This window comes from Marmota marmota, unplaced genomic scaffold (assembly GCF_001458135.2).
Source record: "Marmota marmota marmota unplaced genomic scaffold, marMar, whole genome shotgun sequence".
Classification (NCBI taxonomy): Eukaryota; Metazoa; Chordata; class Mammalia; order Rodentia; family Sciuridae; genus Marmota; species Marmota marmota.
The window spans coordinates 9482925-9502850 of NW_025999949.1; the positions used below are offsets into that span (position 1 = coordinate 9482925).

A 19926-nucleotide genomic window follows, 5' to 3' on the forward strand; every position below is an offset into this window, starting at 1 on the left:
GCTTCCGGACCCCTTGCCTGTGATTTCAGCCTTTCCCATTGAGAACTGTATTACCAACACACCTAAAAGTAAATCCTTCAAGAGGAGAAGATTATAAATCAGCCAGAACTGACAGGCACAAGTGAGTGTGTGTGTGTGTGTGTGTGTGTGTGTGTGTGTGTGTGTGTGTGGGAGCGCATGTGCGTGCGCGCTCATATGTGTGTTTGAGCCAGAGCGCGTGTGAGCTCTCATTAGGGGACGATCTATGATTTGACAGCCTGGCGGCTGCTCCTGCTGCTGCTTCTACTGCTGCTGCTGCGTCTGCATGGTCTGTCATGAGTTGAAAAGGGCTGCGAGGGTTGAGAGGAACTGCAGCTCTGAAGGCTGAACGCTGCTAAGTGGTCTCCCTGTCAGTGTAGAGGAGATTTTCTGCAGGATTAGAAACTTGGACCTATTACCACTTCATCTACCCGGAAAAGCAGGCAGTGCGAGAGAGGAAAAGGTAAGAGAAGAAAATATTCTCTGTTGAGTATGGGGGACGGGGGACAGGGGAAATTATAGTTTTGAAGCCTTACTGTTGTATACCAAAGAGATCTTAACCCCGGAGAGCAAGGGAGGCCACAGCTAAATTCCTACCGAGCTTGACCCTGGAGCTTCTTGCCTTCACGTCGTACCTCATATCCTTTCTTCTTTATTATATTTTTCCCAAGGATGTGAGAGGTTTCTTTGTATTTATTTTTAGCTAGCATATATTGTTTAGTTTTTCACTTGGGCACTGTTTCAAAAGGAGCTTTCTGTTTCCTTTTTTTTTTTAAAGCATTTTCCTTGATGAAGAGGAAACTGATCCTACACTAGTTGCAATAAAAGAAGTTTTCCAAAGTGCATAGGATCCCTGTGACTGTGGGAAAACAAGGTGAAAGGAGAGGGAGAGAGAGTTGCCTGTGAATGAACATGTACATAACCTTTCACAGGGGCTAGAACCACTGCAATAAAGGTGGACGCTGAAAGATGTTTTAAGAAGTGCTTCAGAGAAACTTCAAGCCACGAAAGATGGAGAATGAAACAGTAAGTGAACTGAACCAAACCCAGCTTCAACCACAAGCCGTGGTGGCCCTAGAATACCAAGTGGTCACCATCTTACTTGTGCTCATTATTTGTGGTCTGGGCATCGTGGGAAACATCATGGTGGTCTTGGTGGTCATGAGAACCAAGCACATGAGGACCCCCACAAACTGCTACCTCGTGAGTCTGGCAGTGGCCGATCTCATGGTCCTAGTGGCTGCTGGCCTCCCCAACATAACAGACAGTATCTATGGTTCCTGGGTCTATGGCTACGTCGGATGCCTCTGCATTACTTACCTCCAGTACTTGGGAATTAATGCATCCTCCTGCTCGATCACAGCCTTTACCATTGAAAGGTATATAGCAATCTGTCACCCCATCAAAGCCCAGTTTCTCTGCACATTTTCCAGAGCCAAAAAGATCATCATCTTTGTCTGGGGTTTCACCTCCATCTACTGCATGCTCTGGTTTTTCTTGCTGGATCTCAACATTAGCACCTACAAAGATGCTATTGTGGTGTCCTGTGGCTACAAGATCTCCAGGAATTACTACTCACCTATTTACCTAATGGACTTTGGTGTCTTTTATGTGGTGCCAATGATCCTGGCCACTGTCCTCTATGGATTCATAGCAAGAATCCTATTCTTAAATCCCATTCCTTCTGACCCTAAAGAAAACTCTAAGACATGGAAAAATGACTCAACCCATCAGAACAAGAATTTGAATTTAAATACCTCTAACAGATGTTTCAACAGCACAGTATCTTCAAGGAAGCAGGTAAGCAAAGCCGAACCTCCAAGTCAATAGAGGAAATGTGGAATAAAGTTCCTTGTGAGATGGGATCAACTTTGCCCTACTTAGCTGATGGGAAACCAAAATGCAATCATGCAAATGTTTCACAGTGTAAGCCTCTGCTTTACATATTAAATCCATCTCTAAAGCAACTGGAGATCTAAAAATAGATGGGGGAAAATTCAATAGTACACCAGTAGATATCAGTTCAGGTACTATTAAGATATAAGGAACTGTTAATAGAAACTCTAGAAATCCACCTTTAAAATATTTTTGCCTCTATGGAAATGTTATCAGAATATTTGGGCCATTTCTGGCTTCTATAGGAAAAAATTCTATTTCATGACAAAGGATTAACTTTAAGAATTCTATTGCACCACAAAGTTAACAAGAGAGTTTAGAGAGTAATTGAGTCAAAATAATGAAACTTTTCTTGCTATTCTATAGTTACCCACAACTGAGATACATAACTGGGTCATCTGGACATAATTTTGTTCATCTTGCTGGGGGTGTATTCTCTTACCTTTTCCTCTAGATCCCTCCAAAGTGTCCCAGGTTGCAGAAGCTAAAAAAGCATTTTGTTCAGGAAATGTTCTAACAAAAGGGCCAACATTAAGCTGAATTCATTATAAAGAAGTAAAATTTTCTTAAATGTTTGTTTTTCTGACCAAGCATAACTAAAAACCCCTTTATTCTTTCAGATAACCAGAATGCCCATTTTCTTATTACTGAACGTGGTTTTGTTAGCAAATGAGGTGTAACTTCATTACAGTAGATACTATTTATAAGACAATATAAGAATAAAATGTTTTTACATTATGCACACATTTATATATATTTACACAATGGTTCTAAGCACTTACAAACTTAGCTTTTAGATCCTTTCCTTCTTTGTTGAACATAATAAACAAATGATAAACATGTATTGTCATTGCTAAAAGAGAAAACATGAAATTAAAAATACTAGTTCTTTCAAGTGGCTTGAATCCCACCCCACCCCACCTGCCGCTGCCCCTTTCTCTCTCTCTTTCTCCTGCAAGGAATACAGTGTGCATAGATAGAACCTGAGTGTACTTTTTAAAGTACAAATATGGATCATTTACACTATGACTTCCTAAGTTCTAGGCTAGCTAATATATGAAGAATTGTAACTGAATATATATGTGTACATATATAAATACACACTACTAAAATGTAGATGCTTTAGACATTTAGATAGACACAAAATAATTAATAAACTATAACAAAAAAACTTATGCAACATTATAAATGATACTGCAATTCTTGATTCAGATAACATTTATTATTAAAGCCACCCAGATAATAGAAGACCTGAGCAATTATTTCTAGTTCTTAGATTCCCGTGGCTTTGGATCTAGCAATGCTACCTAATATGTGTATTTAGCCCTTTACTACCCAAAATTTGAATAATTAAAATGTAGAAAGATCTGTTGATCATCTGCTCAGACAAATATTAAGAATGCAATAAGAGAGTAAAGAATATGTGCATCTCAATTAGAAACCAAACATGGGTTAACATTTGCAGCAAAGACAGTCAGTGAGAAAATTCATTCATTAGACTCCAATTTATATTCTTGTTATAAATTCTAGAAAATAAAATGTTTGTCTGGTCTAACGTCCTTTCTTTCAATTACAGTCATTAGTACCTATCAGCATTAATAATGCACTTTAAATTGCTAATTAGGTTACATGTTCACAGTGTTATTTCAAAGCTATCTTTATAGAGGCTGTGTGATAGAAGAAAAAGGTAAAGATTTGGCTCCAAACAACTCCAGGCTTAAATACCAGAATCCCAGTCAACCTATATGACCTTGGAAAAATGGGACTCTCTGAGCTTGTTTCTTCATAATAGCAACACCAGGATCTGTGTGAGGGTCCAGTGAATTATCTTATAAACACACCTAAAGTGGAATAATGACCAACACCTCAGTGCTAATTATGTTCCTTTCTACCTTTTAAAATATCTTGTGCAACTCTATGGGAACTATGATTTGTTCTTTAAAATATGCATTCATTGTTAAAGATTATTTGTTGAGCCAATACATAAACGGTATAGTAACTTCTCTAAAGAACTTTTCGGAGCATTTGGAAATGTATTCAGAACATTGGGGGTTGTCACCATAACATTAGGGTCAGCAAGTAGGAGTCAGGGATGCCAAATGTCACACCATGTGTAAGACAGCCCTGCACCATGATGAAGTGAACCATTATAAATACCAATAACACCCTCGTTTAGAAACACGGGATGACATATAAGTCAATAAGAGTGTGTTTAGGTGTGTCATGTAATTCAATCGTGATTATAGATGGGATGGGAGTTTGGTTAGGGTGGCAGGGATCATAGAAGTCTACATGGAAGATGTGGCATTTGAAAAGCAAAAGTGAGAGGGAGAGCACTCCATGCAAAAGAGACACGACATGGTGGCTGGATTAAAAATGGTATAGGTTCGAAAAGAGGACAAGAAGGGGCACAAAAAGTAGGGTCAACTTGGTTGACTTTAAATGAATAATGTGTTTGAGGAGACAGTAAAAATAAGATTGAAATGATAGAAATGTCTATGAGAGAGAAAGAGAGACCTGGAGGACCCAACCATGACACACAGAGAGAGGAATCTGAATCTAATGCAGAAGCAACAAAAGATGTGAGTACTGAGCAGGGAGCAGCAAAGATGAAAGTGGTGTCTGAATGTGAGATATCTGACAGCTACAGGCAAAGGCAGTTCTGAAGGCCTGCAGGCTGGTGGCAGAAAGACCTCTATAGAGGCTATTAGTAGTGATGCAGGCTTAACATAGTAAGATCCTCTATCAGGAGAATTTAAATTAAGATATAACCCAAGAGGCATTTCAAAGAAAGAATGAGTGTACTATGAAAACATTAGACACTAAGGATGAGGAGAAGGCAATTCAATATGACACCAGAGTTCCACATTTGGAAGAATGGTGTCACCCTTTGTGAATGGGAACGTAAGCTAGGAAGGGAAGTTAGTTTGGGCCAAAAGGAGTGACCCATGATCTGCATTTTCCCTTTTCTGAAACAGTTCTTTTCTTAAATTTTCGTAAGTTTCAAACCTCTACTTCTATAACCGAAGGAATTTTAATATTTTTTTTCCTACATATTTTCTTTTAGGCAAGTTTAATTTACATTTTAATAACTACTCTTCTGAGCCAGGTCTTTCTAACCAAGTTATTAAAGTCTAATATGCATAGCCTAAAGGAGCTACATTTTTAAAAGGAAATAAGAAAACATTTATCTGTAAAGGACAAATATGAGTTTTTGTTTGCTTATTTATTTTTAACTCACATCCCTCACATAGCAAACCCAGGCCAGAATCTCTTTCTTCCTGTTATTTAGAGATTCAATTATATTTTAGGAAACCACCTTAATATCAGGTAAAATCAATAAAGTAAATTACTCAAATTTATGATTTGAAAATGAGTAGAAAAAAGAATTATCTGACTGATTAAATATTTTGCGTTATAATTGGACGTTTTGATTTTGAAGGCGCACAATTTAAATGACCACATTTGCTATATTCCAGCTCTGTGTATACAATGCCGAAAGATCCCTTAGCTCCGTGAGCATTATGTAGATGAAACATCTCTATCATTGACTGTATAAGTCTATTTAATTGGCTGGTTCTTTTGGTATTTTGAAATCGCAAAACACCGGAACCTCTTGGTAAAAGGCTATAATGTGAATACTTACTTCAATTTGAATATTTGTTTCCACAGGATGCAGGGATATGTACTCAGACTGTCTTAGAGATCAGGTTTCCAATTTTTATTTTCAGTGGAATCTCTGGTGTCTTTTTCTTTTCTTATAGTATAACTGTAGGGAAACAAGAGCAGTCCTAATAAAGGGTCCAAGAACTTATGGCAAAAACTTTATTAGTGGCTTTATTTGACAAATCAATCCTTAAAAGTAGCGATTTTTATTCCTATAAAATGCTTTAAAGATGTCTACCCAACTAGAAAGAAGGTTGATAGCCCAAGAAACAAAAACTTCCCTTTCTAAAGCAATATATGCCTTTTTGGTGATGATATTAAATTAATCATGTGTATTATAGAAAACAGAAAACTAGGGAAAAGGAGAAAAAAACAAAAAAAGGCATCTCTTACCCCTCCTCTCAAAGACCAAAATCACTACCACATTGTCGTCTCTTCCTGTTTTGGTCGGATCATTTTTTAGATTGTGATAGTCAGAATATAGATACACTTGCTTCCTGCTTTGTCATACAACATAATGGGATTATTATTCTCAAAGAGAACACACAGAGTAAAAGAAACTGATTAGGTCCATTACTCTAAACCTCAGTTTTCTCATCATTAAAATGGGCAAAACAATTACCTCTTACCTCGCAGAGTTACTGCTGAGATCAAATAAGACATATCAGAAAAAAACTCATACTTGCTCTCTTCCTGTTTAATTAGATCCTCTTCTCTCCTGCCTGTGATCCTCAATGACCCCATCTGGTGCCCTCACGACCCTCTCTTAAGCCATCCCCGTTCACAGGCTGTGCTTGAAGAATGCTGAAATAATGAAATGGCTTGGATGTGTCCTCCCTTTTCATTTCCCTCTAATTTCTGGCTACAGTGCTACTTAACTTCTTAAAATCTTAAACAAGGAAAATTCCTTAGGTCACAAAGGAAAAGAGCCAGGCTGGTGGAATGTCAGGCAGCAGAGCTGGTATTTGGGAGTACAAAATCCTTTAGGCTGTGTGACTTACACAGCTGCCAACTCCACCTCCATCCTAGGAAACTCCTGCTCCTTGCCCTCCAGGCAGCTTAACCAGTGATGAACTTTTCAAGGCAGAAAGACTGGAGTCTGCAGCATTGGCCCTAAATCAGAGCCTACCCTAGTTTAAGAGCCCATCTTTCATTTTTAACTGTTTTATTTGTTCTGATTGTCTGGGTTCAACTATATCCTTAATAGCATAAAGATCTATACGAAGTTGGAAAAAAAGTACAGTGTTGTCACTTAGCACACAGGTAGCAAAACATACCATTTTATTTTCATTTATAAAACTTGGCTTTCCACTTTCCAATTCACATCTTGTATAAGGAAAGACTTCTCACATATCCCATAAATTGACTAAATGATAATCCTTTGCAGTAATGTGCTTCGGGTCTTTTGTCTTAGCTGAACAGATCTTGTTTATTCCCAATTTTAGATTTTCAGCTTTGCACCATAATTCTACCAGTAGAGAAAAATAAATTTTCTTACATGGCTATAGAAAAAGAAAACCTGCACTCTTACAGAATTCTCAATTTGGCCACATAAAAATATATCTGAAAACCAGTTAACCTTGAAAATGAGAAACTATTTTATAAAGCATCTCATGAATTCTTCAAAATGCAGATATCCCAAATTCCCGACAGGCAAAACCTGGGCTGTAACTAACATTTTAGCCTCCTTTGCTCTTTTATAAATAAGCTGAGGGAAAGGTGAAAGGTGTAAAGCTGGAGTTGGGTTGGCATTATGTAAAATTTCACAGTAGGTCATTTAATGTCCTCTGCAATTTTATTAAACACTCATAACTCCAAGGGCACCTGCCCTTCCCTAGGTATGGAGGTTGCAGGGGATATGAAGACAAACTCTTCCCCTGCAAGGAATCCATGCTGGCTGTATCTACTAGTAATCTCTTTTCACAAAAGAGAACATGCACAGTGAGGGGAGAAGTGAAATGGGAGACAGCTTCATGGAGCACCTGATTTGAGCTACACCTGTAGAGAAGGGCTAAATGTTGGAAAATGGTAATAAGGAGATAGGGAGCAAAGAGAGGAAGACAATTCAACAGAAAGGAGGAGGAGTAGATGGGAGATGACTAGGTATGTTCAGAATGGTCTTCATATGGTTGGAGTAGATTATGGAAGGGGATTATCTGGGGAGAGAAATCTGAGCTATGCTGTGGCCCCTGCTGTGCGCATGCCTGCCCCCTCCTAGCCCTACCTGTACCTTCTTCATACTTCTTCTATACACATGTTGACATCAACCACCTATGAGTCCCCAGGACACAGTTCTAGAAAACACATCACCTGGTCTTCATATGCAATTGCCTTTTGGATGTCACGTAATAACATCAAATCCATAGTCCTCTACCTCTTTCTTTCTTATTTTACATTCTCAAGCCAGAAACCTGGGAGTTCTTCTAAATGCCTTTTTTCTCCTATTACCCCTCACCCAAATCTAAGCAATAGGCAGTTCTGGTGGTTCTGCTGATAGTGTTGGTAGCTGACCTACTTCTCCACCCACACTGCCAGTGCCCCAGTTCACCACCTCTCGCCAACCCATTTCAGCACACAACTTTCCAGCCCCTCCAACTCTAGTTCCTCTCTCCCCACAAGTCATTCTGCATGATGCTGACTGAGGGAATCTCTCCAACACAGATATATCTTATCAAAAGAATCTTTAGAGTCACCTGAGACCTAGAGTTTAAACTTCCCAACACAAAGAAGATCTTGGCCATTCCCTACATTTTCAGCTTCATCTTTCATGGCTCTCTCACTTACACTTTATGCTCCAGTAACATTGAATTATTGGTAGTTCTCTGAACATGCTATGCTCTCTCAGCTGGAACACCCTTTATCTGGCAAACTCCAAATTATCTTTCAAGTCTCAATTCAAATTATGCTCCATTGCACCCCATCAAGACTTCCCCAAATTTCTCAGGCAGGTTTATATAGCTAAATCCCTAACTAAAACTATATAAGTTAGGTGTTCTTCCTATGCATTCACTGTAGTTTGCATATGTTTCTGTTTAGTAATTCTTATGTATCATAGTTATTAGCCTGTCTTGTCTTCCCTATACCCACTAGCATCCTTAAGAGTAAGGTCTTGTGTTCCCAGTACCTACTGCACTGAATTTGGTATACACTTGGATCCCCAACATGTACATACCCAGCCAAGGAGTACAGGCTTTGCAAGAACAGGTTGTTAGTCTTCCTTCCCAACTCTGCAGTCAGTGCCATCATGATGCTTGCTTCAAGTTGGCTGTGGTTGGATTATTTACACTACAGAAATTGGTAAATGTAATGATCTAGCCAGCCCTCATTTTTTTTTTTTTTTTTGTGGAGAGATGATTGTTAAATATTTACCAGCACACTCCTTTTTGTGTGGTTATATCTTAAACAAGTAATCATTTATATATAATAAATGAAAGATAAATGCTTGCACACTTGGAGGCTTGGTCAAGTCAAAACTGTTTTGCTTCCTGAGAAAACTGATGTTTATTTGGGCAATATCCTTATCCTTATCCAGTCCTGTCTTTTACCAAGTCCTTTTTGCATTACAAACTAACCAAAGTGGAACTAACCTGTGTGATAGTGATTAAGTGAGTAGATAAGAACTTTTAGGAAGATTTCTCCCACCACACAGGTCAGGCTGACTTAGAAACACAGCAGACTCAGATAATAATTCTCTTTGTTATAAAAAAAAAAATCATTCTGTCTTTCTTGTGAGACACGTTGGCCAGAGGGATTATGAGGCAGAGCAGAGGCAACCCAGGGAAGGAAAACAATATGAGCACAGGTTTAAAGATGATAATAAATTTATTTGAGTGTCCCATGTGACTAATTTTCCTAAAATGATTTGCACACATCATTTTATTTTTTAAATCTCCAATTCTCTCTGGCTTTCAAAGTCCTATAAAATATTACCCTTTATCATTGTTCTGGCTTTGCTTACTCTTTATCTGTTTAATTTAATAAACATTTATTAAGTGCCAATTTCATGCCAAGCAATATTCTGGAGAACCAAATGTAGTCACTATCTTGTGGAACTTACAGTGATATACAAAAGATTGACATGAAAAAAATAAGCAGGAAGCCCGAAGTTAGTTTGTAAGGTGTGTAGAAGAGGCAACAACAGTGTGGATGACCATAACCTCAGGATGGAGAGCACGCCTCCTATGGAGCAATCCTCACTCCCACTCTTGAAGAATAAGTCGGTGTTTTCCAAGCCAGCCTACAAAATCAAGACCTTCACACCAGTAAGTAGTCATTCACAAAACCAAGTTGAGCACAGAGTGAGACCGTGAAAGGCTCTGCAAGTCATCTAAATGTGGTTTTTAGGTAACGGGGAACCACTGAAAGCCTTTCATACTCACAGTGACAAATGCAACTTGACTCTTGGGAACTTTGCTCTTAAATTGTTTGATGGAGTCAGCCCAGACCAGAGAAACAGGGATGAAGCTATTGTAATGTAGGCAAAAAGCAAGGAAGGCTTGAGTTAGGGGGTAGGTAGAGATGGTTAGGAAGGAAGATAGATGAGAAATATTTAGGTGGCAAATTCAGTAGGGTTTAATGATTAATTTGATAGATAAAGAAAAGAGATATTCCTGAAGGGAATTCTGGATTCTTAACTGGGGTAGGCAGTGGTATTATTAATTATGGCACAGAATACAAGTGGAAGAATGGTCTTACCTAATTTTATTTCTTTCTCCAAAATCAAATATATCACCAAGAATCTCCCTTACAAGCTCATTTGTACCTTGTACTTTGCTCATGTAATTTCTCTTCACTCTTAAAGCCTTCCCCACTCTTGAGACTTTCATACTTTTCTAAAATATTCAGTTAAGGTTTCGAGCTCAGCCTGCAGTTAGATCAAGAGGTTCCATGCATTGGACATACACTGGAGGTCAGTTGAGCATGAGCTCTAGAGTCAGAGTTTGAGCTTCAGGACTTCTGGTGTGACAGAACATGGCAGAGGAGTATGGCCAAGCACAGCTTCTCATAGTGACCATGAACCTCAGGGCGGGGCATGGGGTTAAGTGGGGGAGGACAGCATATACCCTAAAGAGGCATACCCCCAGTGATCTACTCCTTCCAATTAGGCCCCACCTCCTACAATTTCTACCACTTCCCAACAGTTCATTCAATTATGAATCCATCAGTGGATTGATCTATTGATGATCCAAACACTTCCCAAAGCCCTATCTCTGGACATTGCCATATTGGCGATCAAGCCTTCAACCCATGAGCCTTAGGGGAACATCTCACATACAAACTATAATACAATCTCTATATCTTTGGATAAGTTATTTTATTTCTTGATTCTTTAGTTTGTTCATAGGTAAAATGGGATACTAATAATATCTATAGGGTTGCTATGAGGAAATACTTAAAACACTAAAATATTCATACTTACTACATGTAAATTACATACTATATTTTAAGTACTATTTATTCATTCCTTATTCATGAAATATCAAAAATATATACTGGTATAGAGGTTATAACAGAGGTAGATTTTGAGCTCCTATCATGTGCTCAAAATTAGCTCAAAATCTACAATAAGAAGTCACATTCATAACAGCAGCTAAATATCATTGACTAGTGGTTTAAATAGATGTTTATTTTTTAAAACTAGATGGTTTAAAAAAAAGATTTTAACCCAGCACTCCTGTTACAAACCTTTTATAATTTCAACCTGGAGGGCAAAGACAATTAAATAAAAATGAGATCGGTGGGGCTGCAGTTGTGGCTCAGTGGTAGAGCACTCACCTAGCACATGCGAGGTCCTGGGTTTGATCCTCAGCACCACATAAAAATAAATAAATAAAATAAAGGTATTCACAACTACAATTAAAAAATAAATATTTTTAAATGAGATTGGTGGAGGTTAAAGTAAATTTCTTAGAGATGGTAACATGAAATAAGTGTAGAGATGGAAATGATTTTAAAAAGTGAAAGAAGAGAGGTCATTTCAAATAAAGGGGGAAAGGGAAGAATCATTTCAACAGGAAAAAAATCTCAGAATTAAAATAAGTATGTTCTATCTAAGGAAAGGTAGTGGATATAAGTCAATGTTTATTTTAAGAAAAAATAGGAAGTAAATTCAGAGGATATACAAGCTGAGATTGGATCAATAAAACCAAGTCACCATCAACACCCACCTTCTTGGTTTCTTCATAATGCCATTGAGCGCTGTCAGAGAAATTCACATTCAATAAAATGTGACACTTCACTGTTGAAGTTTCCATTCCAAATGAGTCTTCACTATCTGTGTTATCTATTTGCAGAACCATAATCAGTTCCCTCTTTTCATTTCTTAAGTGTCAATTTCAAATATACCTACTCTCTTCAAATCATTTTACCTGGAATTCTTTCTTCTGAAATCCCTCTCACAGCCAACCTCTCCTTTCTATTACTACTGCCTTAATCCCAGACTCCTTGTTTTTTCCTCCGTACTGTAAGCAGAGTACAAAGTTGTACAGTACAAAGTTGCCTTGCCAAACTTGTGGAAGCTCCCTAACTAATCTCCCTGACTTTTAATCCCATCTTCCAACTCATCTCCCAGAGTGCTGCCAGAATTATCTAAAATGCAAGCCATACCATCAAAATAGTATTTGAAAATCTCCAATATTCTTATTTCTTATACACTGAATTCCAAGTCATTATCATGGCATACTCAGACATTTATGATCCTAATTAATTTCCCAAACCCATTCCCCTTATCCTCTGCAGGCAATTCCTTCACTGATATACTCTATCGTGCTTCCAAGCCAGTGTGTTTACTCCCTAATCTGTAGCTACATTCTGTAGCTCTTTCTAGGACTTCCAATCTACTAATAGGTCACTTCTCAAAACAGGTTTTCCTGACCTCCAACTGGCAGGATTTGGGCTTTCTTTCTTGGATTTGTAGCACTTTATACTTTCATATGTACGGTCACGTTGCTGTTAAAAAAAAAATTGATCAAATACCTACATCTCCTACCAGATTCTACCTTCCACCATGGCAGAAACATTATCCCATCCATTTTGTGTCCATGATGGTTCTCATGCTGCTTATGAACATAATGTTAAGTGACTAAACTAGTAAAGCCTGGGTGTAAAATATAAAGAAAATGAAATGATCAAACAGGACCCTAAAGATTTTTTTTTCAGGAGACTGAAAATGGTGGAATTAATGACAAAATGTTGAAGAAGAGAGTTTACAACACTGTCAGAAATATTCATTTAAGATAAGGTATCACATGTGAGAGTTGGAAATATTAGATTGTGAGTGGCCAGCTTTGGATATGTGGATTTGGGAATCATTAAAATAATGGAAAGAAGGCATGACTAGGGTTGAATTCAGAAAGAGGAAAGGCCAGTGTAACAAAAACTGCAGTCTAGAAAAATGTAAGACTTAAGAGGCTAAAAGAGAGACTTAAGTAAAAATGAAGACTGGTTCCCCTCAGAACATAGCCAGTGGGGTAAGGACAGAGTTTTAGTGGATGTTTCCTGTTGAGAAGGATAGTAAAGGAAAAAAAAAAAAAAGGAGCCAAGAAGTAAAGGAAGATGCAGTTAAAAAATATAAGTAGATGTATATGAACCAGAACTCGTGGCCTGGCCACTGGGATCAAACGCCACACTTCAGAGCGGTATGGTGGCATGTGAGAAGAACTCGAATAAATTCAAAGTTGAATTAACTCTGAAAATTAGACAAGACCAAAAGCCATATACACAAGGAATAGAATGAAAAATTCTAACACTGACAGCCATGTTTAATTGAATACAAATAGATAATATTTTGGAAAAGAAAATATTGTAACCCTTCATAAAGAGCCCTGATGACTTTTGTCAGTGCCCCTTGGATGAATCACCGTGAACATAACTGTAGAGTTTCTGCAAGTGAATGAGGCGTGCTGTGCCCCTCCATTCAGAGCCATTGCTGCTTGAGTTTTATGGGGATTTACGATATTGGGAGAATTTGGTGTATTTTCTGCAGGCAGCAGTGCTTAGCTTAGAAAACAAGGAAGTGATTCAGTGAGAGAGGTGGCACCACTGTGAGAGGAGAGGCGACAGAGGCCAGGCAAATGCAGAGCACTCCATGAATTTTAAAAGATCATTTGTAAAGTCGAGTGATCCTGCCACTGCCAGTGCGTGGGACTGACATCCTGCCATGCTTCCTCTGATAGGAGCTCCACAGTGTGACTGATTCTGCTTGGCAAACGTTTGAAAAGTTATGCAGACATAAAATTTGGGTGACAGAGGGTGAGAAAAAGGAATGCACGCAAACATTTGCGGTTTTATCACAAAAGATAGAATGAGGTTTAGATTCGGGGCCAATTCATAAGAAAAATATTTCACTAGAGATTATAAAGTGCTAGGATGGACCTCCAGGGATTTCTTTAGGAATCAATTAGACATCTCTCTCCATAAGTTAAGAGCAATCAAATAAATTCTTCTGTATAGACCCACCACAGTGCGTGATGGAGGTGCTATCCTGGATCAAGCTTGGTCTGGTTAACTTGTTACTTTCCCTTGGAGGGCATTGTTACATGAGATGGTGAAACAGGAAAGGAAGGAGCAGGGAATAAATTCAGGACAGATTTGCACTTCCTCACCTCTGATTTAAATCTATTATAGGCCAGGTATTATGGTAGGCACTAGTATAAAAAAAATGAATAAGACAGTTTCTGCTCATGAGAAGTTTGCAGTTTAGTAGAACAAAAACATGGAAAAGTAAAGTGATAAAGCCTTAGAAGAATAAGTAGCATTATAGTAAAAAACATACATTAATGGCTCTGGACCTAGATGGCTTGGTGAGAGGTAGGCAACAGAAAAATATTCTAGAAACTAGGACTCCTAAGCTCAGCCCTGTGAATTAATAGTTATTTTGTAGATGAAGAAGGGAAGGAAGATGGTTTCTGCAATGGAACTCTATGGATGAAGACCAGAAGTCTAGAAAGAATACAATCAGTTCTGAGAACTGCCAGCAGCCCCTTAAGTCTGGGCAGCAAAAGAGGAGAAGAATAAAATAAGGAGAAGCAGGAAATAGATTTTTCTATAGTATAAGATTTTGAGAAGATTCTAAAGGCTATGAAAAGTCATTGAGAGAAGGCAAGGCAAATGTGTCATAATCCAATTCAAGTTTGAGGAAGATCACTCTGTCTTCAATGTAGACAAAGAATTGACTCAACGTTAATTAGGAGAGGACTGCAACACACACACAGACACACACACACACACACACACACACACAAGCAAGATCATGTGAATCATCCTGCAAAGGCAAAATACAATAAAGTAAGCCACAGTGAGGATAGAAAGAAAGACACCAATGCACTGGAACAGAATCAATAGAGTTCCTGTGAGCAGATGTAGAGAGAAAAGAGTCAAAGGTGACACTGGAGCCAATGATAGAAAGTAGTGTGACAGTGGAGAGATTGAATTCTGAAATCTAGTTCCTTGGGGTCAGAGCCAGAGTTGGCCCCTGACTGTATAAAGTGGCCAATGAATTTATAACCTTGAGCCTCAGTTTGCATATCTGTAAAAAAAATGACAATAATAGTACCTTTCTCCACAGGTTTTTTAGGACTTGATGCAAAAACCTATATAAAGTACATCTCACAGTACCTAGAACATGGTAATAGTAAATGTTAGCTACAGCTCTTCCTAATTGAATAATATAACTTAGCTACACACGGACAATAAGGAGAGGAGAACAGATTTCAGTGGAATGGACATGTTTAGTTTTGTCTGCGTTGTATTTTAAATGTCTGTAGTCTACCAGGGTCCAGTAATAGATTCACAGCACAGAAAAAAGAAAAGGTTGGAGGTACAGATCTCCAAACAATTCGTATACAGATGGTTTGTGGATAACACCAAATTAGAAGAAGGTTTTGTGGTACAGAAACCTTGGAGTATCTAGAATGGGGTAAAGAGCCTGTTCAAATAGAGAGAAGAAATAGCCACAGAAAGTGCAAGAAAACCAGGAAAAGAAAGCAGAGTCACAGAAACCCAAGGAAGAGACTCTCCCAGCAATGATCATTAGAAAATAGTAATGATAAGGACCAAAAACCATCCAAAGGGGGCACTGGTGACCTCTATGGGTGCAGTTTCCTTAAAGTGTTGGGGGAAATAAATCAAATTTCATACAGCTGATAAATAATGGATGGGGAGAAACTGGGAAGAGTAACAGTAGACAAGCCACAGAGAAATAAGGCCAGGCATTCTTGATTGTTTTATTTTGGTTTACTTAAGATAGAAAAACCTTAGCCTTTTACATCTTGATGAGAAAGAGATAGTGGAGTGGGAAGAATTCTCGGTGGATACACGAGGAAGACTCAGTATTGATGAGGTGTGTTTCCTGAGGAGGTAAAAGGGATACAACTCCTCCTCAGTAGGAACTGTGTCTGATTCATCGAGCCATCTGCAGACCCACACAGTGTCTTACACATGGAAGTATATGTGAATAAATGTGTGTCATTAAGTAAAAAGATAAACAAGTCAATAAAAAAGCATGAATACAACAGGAAAAGAGATAAAGATGATCCTGGTTGCAGATCAACGTTAGACTATGGGTCAGAAAGTGGCGAGTTCTTACAAACTGGTAAAAATGGAGAGTCCTCAATTAAAAGTACTGAGGGTGATGGCAAGAAGAGGGGGCATTGGGAGAGGCCTCAGTGTTCACTGTAGGAAGTGAGAGAAGGAAGTGATGGATACGAGGATAACATGCTAAGTCCCATGACTGTTTAGAAAAAAATGAACTGATGAGGTAATAAGTGATAGGTTATCCGAATTTCTTAGTGGTCTATTTATTCATTTATTTATTTTATTTGCTAAAAAGTTCAGCCTGAAATCATGACTCCAGATCAATCGAAGCTTGTGCCTCAATAAAACTTACTCAAAAACACTGTGAGCAGTACCAGCTCACAAGCGGTAATTCTTTTCCACAATTTTGAGCCAGGTCCCTCCTTTATCAGCATTCCCAGAAGACACGTCTGATGTGCACAATCTGTTTTTTCCTTCTGCTCTAATACCTTGTGTTTTTTTTTTTTCTACTTTATCTTTGGAGAATTCTGGAAGTACACTTAGAAGCAATTAGTCTTGGGGAAAAAGCAACACACTCCATTTTGCCCACAGTTCTTGACTTCACTTTGCTATTGACTTTACCTCAAAGGAATGTGGCATCATGGGGTCCAGATTCTTTTAATAAATAGGGATCAGCAAGCTCAAGAGTGCTTGAAGCCTCCTATATAAGCAAGCATGTTGGTTTCTTTGTGCTTCACCAAAACCTTTGAGAGCACTAAAGGCAAAAGGCAGAAAGGAGTTCTCTCTCCATGCACTGGTCTCACTTCTGCATCACGGGATGTTTGTTTATTCCTGAGGGGTGCTCTCCAATCTCAAGGAGTCTGTGTCAGCCACTCAAAATCCAATGCAGACCCAAAATCCAGACAGGTGGAAAACTGCTATTATCGACCGAGGCTTTTAAGCTAATGAACAACAATTTCTGTTCCTGGATCCTCCTCAACTTCACCCATGTCCTCAGAATAATTAACTAAAAGATGTTATTAAATCACATTGGTATCCACGTATATGCATGCTACAAATAGAGAAAGCAATCTTGATTCTCTTTTTATTATTATTATTTTTTAAGTCAGGAATACTGCGGCAACAGAAGAAATCTCATATACTCATTAGGCTCCTATAGTCAAAAAATATAAACTTCTGGGCATTGACAAAATGAATTATTTCAAATAACTTTTAGTGGTCATTAAGAAGGTCGTGGTAGCATAAAGGAAGATCCATTAATTTTTGCAAACTGCCACCTGCATGTAAGCCCACTGTCAGATAATTCTGCTGTCTTTTAAAGAGTTACTGGAAAAAAAAAAAAAAAGCTTTTATCATTAGAATTCTGTTCATTTGGCAAGGTCACCTTTCTGCCTCAGCCAAACTGACCCCACATGATCTCCAATATTAAGGGTAGAGAGCCAGGTTATTTGGTAAAATTGAGAAATGTAAAGTATTCTTTGAAAAAAACCCAACAATTTGTCACAAAGACAACTTGAAGAATGATGATTAGCAAGCATAAAATTCAGGAAACCATTTTCCCTAAAATAGAAGTGTCTTCATTCAGAAGTAAAATCTCCTGGAAAACTATTCCTTTGGAGCATTGGGAGAAATGCTGTTTGCCAAAAGCTTTTGAAAGGAGTAGCCATTTCCTTGTGTCATAACTAGCCAATATGTCGTGTGCTTGTCATGTTTACAGGCACCATGAAAACCTGAGCATTTAATATCTTTATAATGTATTATACGTTTGTTATCAACATTTATTTCACCCCAAAATCAGAGAGGCACAGACCTTTTCCTCTCTCAGCAGCAGAGTCACATCACAACATAAATTCTTAAGATGCACCCAACATTGTAGACTCTCTAGAGCATGGAGACTCTTGAAAATGTCCCCAAATAAGTCTTACAAGCCTCTTTACAACTTTCTCACCCACATTCAAGAATCACAGTGTAAACATTCTCACTTAGATTCTTCCATTAATATGCACCAGACTTTTCCGATGGTCTTCTAGCAATGCAACCTTGGAAACAGTCTGTCTCATTTGAATAGGCTCCAGTCTGGATTAACTTTTATTATTCAGGCCTTACTGTGTGCCAGGCATGATGCTAAAGAATTTTCACACATTATCTCATTTGCATCTAAGACACAGGCATAATTGATCTTCTCAGTTTTAAAAATGAGGTGTCTGAGATTTGACAACATTGAACTCAAAGTTACTCATTCAAGAAAAACTGAAGAGCAAAGAATCTAAGCTTAACCTCTAATTCAAAGCCTCTGACAGCAACATTTTATTCTACATCCTCACACATTTGCCCTTAGTACTAATATCTCAAAATGGGTTACAGAATGGGCTATATCTGCCCAAGAAAAAGGGAACTTTTCCTTATATACATGACAGCTAAATTCATTTTTTTTTCCACAAAAATGTATTGAAACCTGTTTGAATGTTGCAGGCAGTGCCTTAGGGCTTGGGAAACAACAATGAACAAATAAGACAAAGATCTCTGTCCCGTGGACCTGACATTCTAAGACAAAGGAAAGAGAAAGGATATCAAAAAATGAATGCACATATTATATTGAATCATAGCACATAAGATTGTGGAGATAAAACAGGACAACACGGGGGATAAGGAGATGTTGAAGTAGGAAAGGTATCATTTTAAATAGGGCAGTTAGAAATATTAAATGGCCTATTTTCAAAGTATGGTGGTGTTTGATCCTATGTCAAAACTATACTAAAGCAGGCACTGACAAATGTCATTTATAAATTAATGCTTGAAACTCAACCAAGTTTTTCTGATTGAGGTAATGCTAAAACACCAGGTTGACCTACAAAGGTCATTTGGCTTTAATGCACAGGAAGTATATTTTTAATGATACTATTCAATTACATTTCATAAACTTTTCTAACACTCATTCTAAAAGAAAATGCATTCTGTGTTCTAGTTCAGAACTGAAACATTCCCCAGTGCTGGAATAAGGCCCGTTAGGTAGGTCAGCAGTCAAGAAAAGTTTGTGATAAATGTTCCTTTACCTAAATATTAGGTTAGCTCTCTTCATTTCCAAAAGAGAAAGAATGACAATCTCTTCCCAGTCCTCATCTATGAACTTTTTAGGAAGAGATAGGATGAGACACTATTCTGATTGATTCAAATCCGAGTTTACCATTTGTGAGTGGCATATGAGTTCCTTCACTTATAAAGGAGATAATGACAGTACCTTCTTGCTAACAAAATAGTCAAAATGAGTAATGAGTGTTTTCTGTTATTAGTTTCAAAAATAGCTTTCATTTCTCTGGAATTCACTGTGTGTCCATGCACTGGCATGAGCCCTTATAGCACAGCATGTATCCATGCCACAATCCTATGAAATAGGTAAAATTTATGTCCCCATTTTGCATAAGGAAACACTGTGACTTAGAAATGGCGACAGCCCCAGGTTTAACAACCTGTAAGTGTTGTAGTCAAGACAACAGCCCGAAGTGGCTGGAAGAGAAAAGGAAAGCCTTTCCCACTGTAAATGAGAAGAGTGTGATAGAGAAGCCAAGGGAATGGTTTCAGCAGGGCCATTAGGCCACCTGCTGTAGTCTGTAGATGGGCCCTCTCCTAGCGCCTTCTGTGCTGGCTTCTACATGACTTCTGATTTTGTCATTCTTAAATGTTCTCATCTTCTGGAAAAGTAGACATCAAGATTATTAAAAGCACGGTGCTACCATGATATTTTTAGGAGTTACTGGAGTAGCAATGCTAATGACAATTTTGTCATGAGAAAAATCAAATTTTAAATCAAAACTT

The 19926-nt window shown here is 38.2% G+C and overlaps 1 protein-coding gene across 1 annotated transcript in view; it reads left to right on the forward strand.

The window, feature by feature from the left end:
* The first annotated feature begins 213 nt into the window (after positions 1 to 213).
* Trhr (thyrotropin releasing hormone receptor) overlaps positions 214 to 19926 on the forward strand; it is a 39351-nt gene continuing 19638 nt past the window's right edge. The window contains exons 1-2 of the mRNA XM_015486508.2: positions 214 to 481; positions 951 to 1818. Of these exons, the coding sequence (XP_015341994.1) occupies positions 1030 to 1818 (789 nt within the window). The 5' untranslated portion in view covers positions 214 to 481; positions 951 to 1029. The remainder of the gene's footprint in view (positions 482 to 950; positions 1819 to 19926) is intronic.